The following is a 10,253-nucleotide window of genomic DNA, read 5'->3' on the forward strand; positions in this document are numbered from 1 at the left end:
ATTTTTGAAAGGCAGACAAATCCTAGACAATGTCATTCAGATCCAAGAAGCCCTCCACTCTAATCAAACATGGAAAGAACAAGGTATGATTATCAAATTGGATATGTGTAATGCTTTTGATCGAGTTAATCATTCTTTCCTGTTCAGGGTTCTTGCAGCCTTTGGATTCAACCAGGAATCCATAAACCTCATCAAAGCTTGCATTGAAAACATCTGGATCACCCCAATGGTGAATGGTAGACCAGCATAGTTCTTTTTAGCCACCAGGGGACTGAGGCAGGGCTGCCCTCTTTCTCCCTTTCTCTACATTCTGATGGCTGATTCACTAAGCAGAAAGATGACACATGAGAAACAAATCGGTTCCATACTTGGGATAAGAATTGTGCAAGGCATAACCCCAGTGAATCAAGCGCTCTTTGCTGATGATTCACTCCTACTCGGGGGTGCTTACATGAGAATTTCTAACTCCTTCAAAACCATTCTCCAAAAGTATTGCAGCATCTCCGGTGCATTAGTAAGTGAGAGGAAAAGTGTTGTTTATGGATGGAATACAGATCAACAAACAATTGAAAGGATTTCCAACGAATTGGGGTTCAAAGGCTATGCAGTGTGGGATAAAATAAAGTATCTCGGTCTCCCTCTGACGATGGGATCCAACCGCAATCACTTGTGGGAGGAGGTGATTTCAAAGTTCAAAAAAAAGATTGCAGCGTGGGGTGGCGTTTGGCTCACCACAGGCGGCAAGCTCACTCTAATTCGATCTGTGCTTTCAGCCTTGCCTACATTCCAAGCCTCTCTGCTAATGGCTCCAAGACAAATCGCAGATCAAATCTCCTGTCTAATGCAGAATTTTCTGTGGAACGGTGGGAAGGGAAACAGCAACCGATTTCATCTAATTAACTGGGAAACAGTGAAGAATCCCATTGCCGAAGGTGGACTCCAAATTCGTGACCCCCAGTAAGCAAATCTAGCCTTGGGTTGTAAACTTATGTGGCAGTTATTAACTGAGCCTACGCACCCTATCAGCCGGCTCTTAAAACTCAAGTACCTCAAAAATCAATCGATCAACTCCTTCAATCCAACGCTTTCTCCTAGAGGAATGCAAGCTTGGAGGCTCTGCTGTAATGGGATCGAATTCTTTAGAACTCATCTGTATAAAATTCCAGGGAACGGCAAAAATATATTATTGTGGAGAGATCGAATCATGGGTCACCCTCCACTTTCAGCCATTAATGAAATTGCAGATTTAAGAGCTTGGTTAAGTTTAAAAGGAATCCAGAAAATCGAGGATATAACAGAGTGGGATAACAAAGGCAATTGGCAGTGCTGGACATTGCCTAACATTCCAACGCATTTAAAAAATCAGCTAAATAATTTCACAAATGCAATTACAGACTTTACACCAGTGCATAAGGATAAGGAAGATTCATGGGGATGGGGAAAAATAGGGGTGTACACAGCCAAACAAGGATACTTACATATGCAAGGAAAAAAGGATTCTCCGCACCCGGAAACAGTGTGGAAACAGATCTGGGAAAACTTCAGCATCCCCAAGATCAACTTCTTCTTTGGGACTTTATTCCACAACAAAATCCTGACTGGAGATAATCTGTGCGGAAGAAACATAGCTGGTCCTCATCGATGTGCGTTCTGCAAAAATGCATTGGAAACCTCAGTTGACATGTTCATCGAATGTGAGTATGCACAGAAGGCCTGGACTAGCTTCTTGATAGGTCTGAATGTGAGACCCCCAGCACATTGTTCGATCACAGACATGTTCTCGTCTTGGAAAGCTCGATACCCCTACAACATCATTGATAAATCTCTTTGGCACAAGGTGTGGATTACAACACCAAAATATGTTTGCTGGAAGTTGTGGCTTTCCCGGAACGAAATTGTCTTCAATCAAAAAGAAATCACTGCAGATAATGCAGCGGAGTAGGCCAAGAAACTCCTAATAGAAACTCTGAGACAATCCAATGTCAAAGATAGCTCCCTTTGAAATGAAGAAAGGGCATGGCTTGATGGCTTCTTCCCCATGCCGAGACCTACAGCAATCATTCGCCCAATTCATAAGGAAAATTGGCAGATTAGAGACACCTTGGATAGTTTCTAGAAGTGGTGGAAATCACAAGGAAAATGCACTATCTTCTTTGACGGAGCCTTGAAAGGCAATCCAGGCGGGTCAGGAGCAGGGGGGGTCATCTACCTCCCGAATGGGAGAAAAGAGGACTTTAGCTGGGGACTTGGGCTTAAAACCAACAATCAGGCAGAGGTTCTCAGCCTTTTAAAAGCTTGTCAACTGGCCAGAAAAGGAAACCCAGGGGAAATCATAGTCTTTGGAGACTCAGAATTGTTGATAAAATCTCTAATAAACAAGAAAGGGCTCAAGGATCTAGCACTAAACAAACAGCTTACAAGAGTGAACAGACTCCTGAAGGACTTTTCCTCAGTTCAACTCTTCCATATCCTCAAAGAATTAAACATAGAAGCAGACAGACTGGCAAACACAGGATGTACTCTCGAAAAGAGCATGATTAGCATAAATGCAGGAGCACCGAATATAGCAACTATTCCCTAAAAGGGCAAGGCGTGCTTGTAAAAGCAGAGAAATGTATTGTCTGAAACAGTGAATTGTAATGCTTGATCTGGCTTCGGCCACCCATAAATAAAAATACCCGTTTCAGTTAAAAAAAAAAGAAAGATTATCTAAAAAGAATCATTTCGTAATTGTGTAAACATAAAGCATTTTCCATATTTTAACTGGTCATCGTTTTTCATTAATATTCTTAACCCATAATTTTTCATATAAAAACTTCAAATTATAATGCATTTTCAAAATTTAATTGGGATTTTCAATACTATTTATTTTCACCCTATTCATACCCAAAATGACTTCTAAATTTTTTATAAAATTTATACCCTAGTTACTAGGAAAAATTCTGGTATAATGGTTCATGGTTTCACGTATTGAACTTGTTGAAATCAGAGCTTAATGGATCTTGTATATTCAAGACATCGATTTCCAAATAAGGCGGTTAGAAAAGATACCATGGAAGATGAAAAATGGAAGCATTAAGGATGGATTGCTAAATTTTCCTATGTCGAGTTGGGGATTTCTATGAAGCGGTGGGGGTTGATGCATGTATCGTTGTTGATTATGAAAAGTGGAAGCATTAAGGATGGATTGCTAAATTTTCGGAGTTGGGGATTTCTATGAAGTGGTGGGGGTTGATGCATGTATGGTTGTTGAGTATGCTGGTTTAAATCCCATGGGAGGTACCAGATGTGGCACTGTTCCAAAGGCAGGCTGCCCAATTATAAACCTGTGACAAACACTCGATAAGCTAACTCAAATAGATTTTCATTGTGTGTCATCGAGGAAGTTCAAAGCCCAAACCCGGCTTTGACTTGTAAAGAACATATTGTTTCAGGGCCCATAGCCCATATGTATACGGACTTACAGGAGATAACATTGATGTGGAATTTTCTGAGCCAGTGCCTGTGGTTGGTATATCTCGCTCACCATGTGGCTATTGCTTTATTTCTCCTCTCCATTTTATTAAATAGAACTCTATAATCACTCAGATGAAGTCTAGTTTGTTTGAATGAGTTTGTTTTTAAGCTCAAGTTGGCCTTGTACTGTCTGGGCAAACCTTTTATAAAATCTTTATGCCACTGGTTGATTATGTGTTATTAATTTATAAAATCTTTATGCCACATGTTGATCATGTATCCTCTGCATTGAATGTCAACATGTTGACCATGTGTCCTCTGCATTGTATGTTGACATGGAATACGATGAAAATATTTCAAGGGTCATAACTTCATTTTCAAAGATTTGAAAAATTTTGATTGAGAATTTTTAATGGTAAAATGATGATGGTGATTTTAGAAAAGTGGTTTGAGATGATTGAAAGAAGAGAAATTTGAATAACTCACTTCTTTCAGATGATTTAGGAGGTTGGGTTTAAAATTTTTATACCATTAGAAAAGTAGAGAGGGGATTACCTATGTTACAAAAAGTGATTAAAAAGAAAATAGTTATCTTGACCATAATCAAACAACGCCATATTACTTTAGACATTCTTCAACTTTGCAATAATTAAATTGGGAAGTACTATCACAAGGAAAACCAAGAATCTTAAAACACAAATCACACAAATTATTTAAAATTTCAGCATTCAATGTGGGAAGATACCAAGAATCTTAAAACACAAATCACACAAATTATTTAAAATTTCAGCATTCAACGTGGGAAGATTATCCTGAAATTTGATAACAGGTATTTAAAAATTCACATATTTGAGCGGAAATATAATTTTGGAGTAGTCTAACTTATAAAATAAATAGCATTTTTCACCAGAATCTGGCTATACAAATTCAAGCAAAAATGTGAATTTTGTTAGCCTAAAATATATTTTTGAATGCATAATTGGATTCAATACTTTGAAAAATCTTTGGGGCACTAGATTCTACAGATTAAACAACTTAAACTCAAATTTTTAAAATCTTTGCAGGATTTTGGTTTTTTGTCTATAAGTTAGACTATGCATATAACTTGTACACAAATTGAACAAATTCCCTATTAAAATATCCAAAATTCTACACGAAATTAGCAAAATTAAAAAAAAAATTCTCCAATATACTCCATAAAATCTATATGAAATTGGCATTCTCTTTAGCAACCTCTTTTAAATTTTTGGTTCATTTTGGAATCTAGATATTTCAATATTTGAGAAAGAATTTAACCAGGTATCCTAAATTTATAGGAAAATTTAAAAGTCTCTCGAAATATTTCTAAATTTAAGGAAAACATTGCTAGAATCTCAACATATTTCAAAAAATAATGGGAAAATACTAATTATAAGATGAAAAGTCAAATACCAATCTCTTCAACAAACCCATTAAATTTGTGGGTGAATTTGAAATATAAATATTTCAAAATTTCAGAGAGTCGAGCACACTATCCCAAATTTTAAATTTAAGAGGAAGTCTAGAAAGTTATCTTAAATTTATAAAAAAAATTAGAAATCTCACCATTATATTTTACACATATCTCAAGACATTAACGGGAAGCTACTCATTATAGTTTGCACATATCTTAAGACATTAACGGGAAGCTACTCATTATAGTTTGCACATATCTCAGAACATTAAGGCAGTTCCTATATCCAACTCCATAGGAAAGTAATTGCGCGTGACATGCGCTGGAGATAGCCATATAACACCGCGGGTCTTTTTTTTTTCTTCTCTAATCATTACCGCGCGCCTGTTATATGGTTATCTCCGGTGCATGTCAAGGCGCAATTACTTTCCTATGGAGTTGGAAATAGGAACCACCGAACATTAATGGCAAACTATTCATTATAAAGTAAAGAATCAAAAGTAAAAGTTTGCAAAAAGGTTTCCCTCTCTTTAAAAGCACGGGGTAAACACTTTCATTTTTCACAATTATTCTTGATGAGGTAAAGTTTGAAATTTCTTCCATTCTAAAAAAATCCACCCATTTATATGTGAAAAAACTTAATTTTTGTAAATTTGTCTTTGGTGCTTTTCAATGGATATGGTCCAATGTGGTGTCAGCAGAAATAGAACTGAAAACATTCATTTTGCACAATTATTCTCGATGAAATAAAGTTTGAAATTTCTCCCTATTGTTGCACAAAGTGTCTAAATAACGCGACAATGCTCAGAATAAGGGTTGTCACTCTAATCCTTGCTCACTCCCTTTAGACTCTCTCATAGACAAGTCAAGGCGGGTAGTCCCTAAGGTTAATGGATGAGGATACCCTCTGGAACACAAGCTCTAAGAGATTTTAAGGATAAACAACGTTATAAACTTAGAACAAGTCTTGGTCAATTGAGATAGATAGATTAAAATAAGACACAACCATAAGATAAAATTGATTACAGACCAGAGCCTTTAATTTGAATTAACCATAGACTAAATAAATAAAAAAAATAGTTAGCTAGAGAAAATATATAAATGTGATAAAGCGACGACCATGAACAATTAATTGTAAAATGCCCAAAACTTTAGCATGCATGATACTCTAACAAAATTTATCTTTCTCCAACAATGAATATGATTTTTTAAAACATTTATCACTCTTGACAATAGAGAAATCACAAAAATTGCATTTAATAAAAAAAAGACCAAGAAATTTTAAATTAGAATTTTAATTGTTCCTTAGGCAATAACTTTAATGTGGTAAATGATGAAATGAAACTAAATGAAAATGTTAATAAATTAATTTTTTTATGGGTCGTAGGCCACATTAAAAATATTTAATGTGAAACCGCAAATCTGCCTTTAATTTATTTCATTCTCAATTTTAAACTTACTTTAAAGTTTTTTAGATTATTTTTTTTTTTTTTTTTTTCTATTTTTTTATTTTTATGTTTTTCTTTATGTTTTTTAAATGAAAATTAAAAAAAAGAAGAGGAAATTGAAACAAATATAAAAAGGAAATCATAAGAAACTAAAACAAAAAATAAAACCACATTTTAATTGAAACAAATTTAATGTAACCAAAGTAAAAAAAAAAAAAAAAACACAAAAAATAGAAAGAAAAAAACTAAGCCTAAAACCCGAATTAAATACATAAGGTGAAGACCAAACGAAAATAAAAAAGAAGGAATCCAAATGTGTTGTTGTGTGCAAGTGGACCGTCGCATAATGGAGAGAAACTTGAGGGCTTTTTTGCAGGTCCTTGGGATTGAGGTGAGGCAACGACAGAGGGTAGAAAGGAGAGAAGCACGTAGAAGAAGGCAACGAACAAGGGTTTGAGCATTGGACGGAGATGAATGGTGAGGGAAAGCTATGACCAAAAGAGGAGATGTGAGGTTTTGGAGGGGCTTGATGATTTGAGGCATCTGCTGGGTTTTCAAGGAGGAGAGGGTTGTGAAGGCTGCGAAAAAGGAGGATGTAGTAGAGAAAGGTGAAAATTGAGGGGATGGAGTAGCATTTTGTGGGGAGTGCATGGAAATATTTAGATCAATGGAGGAAAGAGGGTTGAAGGATCATTTTCGAGGGTGGAGAAGCTGCAGCCAAAAAACTGTGCACAATAGGAAAGATAGATTAGGGCCGCAGAAAAAAAATGAATTTTCCAAAACCCCGAAAAATGTAAATAACACTTTTTTTTTGAAATTTTCTAGAGGAGAAGAACGGAAAAGAAAATAAAAAACCCATCCAGTAGATCGAAAAACTCAAAGAAATGGTAGCCATAAGACCCTTTAAATATTTCCATAAATTCTGATTAAAATTTTAAATCCTTTTGCTTGAGATTTATCCCTGAAACCCTCATGAAAGTTTTTAGATCTAAAAATTTCACAACTTTTGGATTGCAAAAAATTGGATAATATCCCTGCAGAAAATGATTTTGAGGCCAAATATTACCCTCCAAGGCCTAGATCTAGCTTCAAATCAAAATTCTTTTTCAGATCTACAACCTATACCTGAAAACAAAAACACCGAGAACCTAGATATATAAAAATAAAAAATAAAATCCCAAAAACCCAAGTCAAAAGGCCAATGTTTTTCTACAGATCTATGCACGAGAATGGTAGATCTATTAGATCTAAGGAGTATGATTCCAACTCCGCTCTCAGATTTGATAATCTAAGGCTATCAATAGTCAAATCTATTAATTTTCCACAAAAAAAAAAAAATTAAGAAAGTGCTAACTTGAAACCTTTCGTGCATCACCAATAGAAAATCTTATGATAATCCTAGCATTAATTTTACTGGGCTCCTCAGAAAATACGGATCAGGATTTCGCTGGTCTAACTGAAAACTTTCCCAAACGTCCGAGGATCTAAAATCAATATTTCCCTACAAAACTCGATCTAGCCGTTAAAAAAATAATGAGAAAATAATAATAAAACTCAAACAACTAGAGATACCTGCTATTACAGTCAAAATTTAGATTATTATTCAAACCCTAACAACTGAGCAAGATACATCTACTCAAATCACTCTTTAGAAGCTATGATCAATGCTTAAAAAGAATTTATGTATGAAAACAACACATCTTACAATATTTCCATGAAAAGTAACACCATTGAAATTTAACCCCAAAGTCTTTCTTTATTATCCAAGAAAAAAATTACACAAGAACTTCTTGTTAGGCACACGACTCAAAGGTCAGATGGATTGATTGATAAATGACTTCCTATTTAAATATAAATATTCCAACGGCTATTTCAAGTGGTCATAATCAAAGCAATCTCGACAATTGATGAATATTAAAATTTATTTTAATCTCATCCGTAAAAATATTTAATTCTTAAGGAAATTGAAAATTTTCAATTAAATGAATTTTAATTAACTCAATAAATAACTTTTTGAGTCAATTTCCCCATAAATTTGACTTTGAGTTCACTGTGAGAGATCAAAGGTTTAAAATTTAACAAAATAATTAATTTACCTTATTCTTTGTATCTTTTAAAATTTTATTTTTAAGGATCGACAAATTTTTCCTTTGAGGAATTTAAATTTACCTAGGACCTATAATTAATCAAATTTCTGCCTTAGGATTTTAAATAATTCTTTTCCAGAAAATTTAATTAATTAACATATGAGGGGATAAATTATTTTTTCAACCCTCAAGACACTTTACATCATGATTTTCTTATTTTCTACATCATAAGGGATAAAACCCATTTGTAATAGACCCTCACAGACTACCCATTTCTACAACACAAACATAATCCAGCAGACTAAGTAATTTGTAATAAAATAACATAACCAAATAGTTATGATTATTCCAAAACTACTTTCACATAGACTCGATCTACAAAATTAGAATTCACCTAAGATCCTAGTGACAAAATCTATTCTAGCTTTAGGGTAAGACTAGAGGAAAATTCTGCCAACCATTAGAAAATGGATCGGTGAAACAAAAAACCTTCTAGAATAGAAATTGTCACTAGAAAAGTAGGTTTACCTAGATCACTACATACATGACACAGTTCTGCTAAGATTATTTACATTATACACATGCAAAAAGAGTTTACATAACATCTTGGAAGTCAAGTTGATGATGATAGTTGTATGGGACGAACACATAGATTTGACGCTATCCCTTCTACAAAAAAAAAGAGTTGCACTACTATGGGTTGTTGACAAGTAGTGGTCAACACTCCCATTCTAAAAAAATACACCCATTATATTATAAAAAGCTAAATTCTTTCCATAAAATTTCTTGTGGTACTTCCCAATGGATGTGGTGCAATGTGGTGTGAGCCTAAATAGAACTCATTTCCCTTTTTACCTCTTTTTTTCTCTTTATTATATCTAGGTTACTAAGCTATTTATCATCGATAGAGGTACAATTGGTTTCAAGCCCATTGCTTTATCTATGTTACATAGAGACAATCACTCTTCAATTATACTTAAATTATATTTCTCTTTATTATATCTAGGTCACCAGGTTACTGAGCTATTTATCATTGATAAAGGTACAATTGGTTTCAAGCATGTTGCTTTATCTATTTTACGTAGAGACGTTCACTATTCCCTATTCAAAATAGATTTATATAAGTAGGAGTTAATATACTTAAACTATATTATATAGGGTAGATTAAAAAAAAATTACATGTTAAAGATGATGTTACTTTTGTGGAAATTTAGATCATGAATTTTTCACCTTTTTTTTGGAACTGTGATGATGATTTTTTATCATTATTATTGTACAAATGATTTTTTTCATTTAGTACTTTCCAATAAATTGTTGCTCATATGCAAAACTTATGGCCCTATCAAAATAACAATCCAAATATTCATTACATGTCCATATGGTAACCATATTAACTTATGGTAATTATAATATAAGTATTCATTAACATGTGGGAATCCAATATATACTTTTAAAAACACGATGAAAGTTCCAAGAGGGTTTTAGAACCATAAACCCAACTACATTCATAATGCACTAGTTCTTTTTTTCTTTAGTTGCTAATTGTTTAGTAGAATGAACATATGTGTGGAGCAAATACTAGTAGAGTAATGAGAGAAACTCACATAGTAGAGGACCATAAAAGACCATAATGACTCATAACTGTTTCGTAAGCTTAAAAAATTAAATTATAAATCTCAATCATAAAAAAATTCCCAAAAAACCATAAACGCAACTATTTTAGTTGCTAATTGTTTTATAAAACGAACATGTATATAGAGCAAATACGAGTAGAGTAATGAGGGAACTCACATAGTAGAGTACTATTAAAAAACAATAGTGACTCATAAC

At 33.8% G+C, this 10,253-nt stretch overlaps 1 protein-coding gene across 1 annotated transcript; it reads left to right on the forward strand.

Moving 5' to 3' along the window:
- Positions 1 to 1,204: 1,204 nt before the first annotated feature.
- Positions 1,205 to 1,942, forward strand: LOC149235797 (uncharacterized). The gene has a single exon (XM_089368668.1). The coding sequence runs from the start codon at positions 1,205 to 1,207 to the stop codon at positions 1,940 to 1,942; it is 738 nt and encodes a 245-aa protein (XP_089224794.1).
- Positions 1,943 to 10,253: the final 8,311 nt, after the last annotated feature.

Source organism: Pinus tabuliformis, chromosome 8 (assembly GCF_031772625.1).
Source record: "Pinus tabuliformis cultivar Carrire ecotype Pingquan chromosome 8, CPIR1, whole genome shotgun sequence".
In the NCBI taxonomy this organism is placed as follows: Eukaryota; Viridiplantae; Streptophyta; class Pinopsida; order Pinales; family Pinaceae; genus Pinus; species Pinus tabuliformis.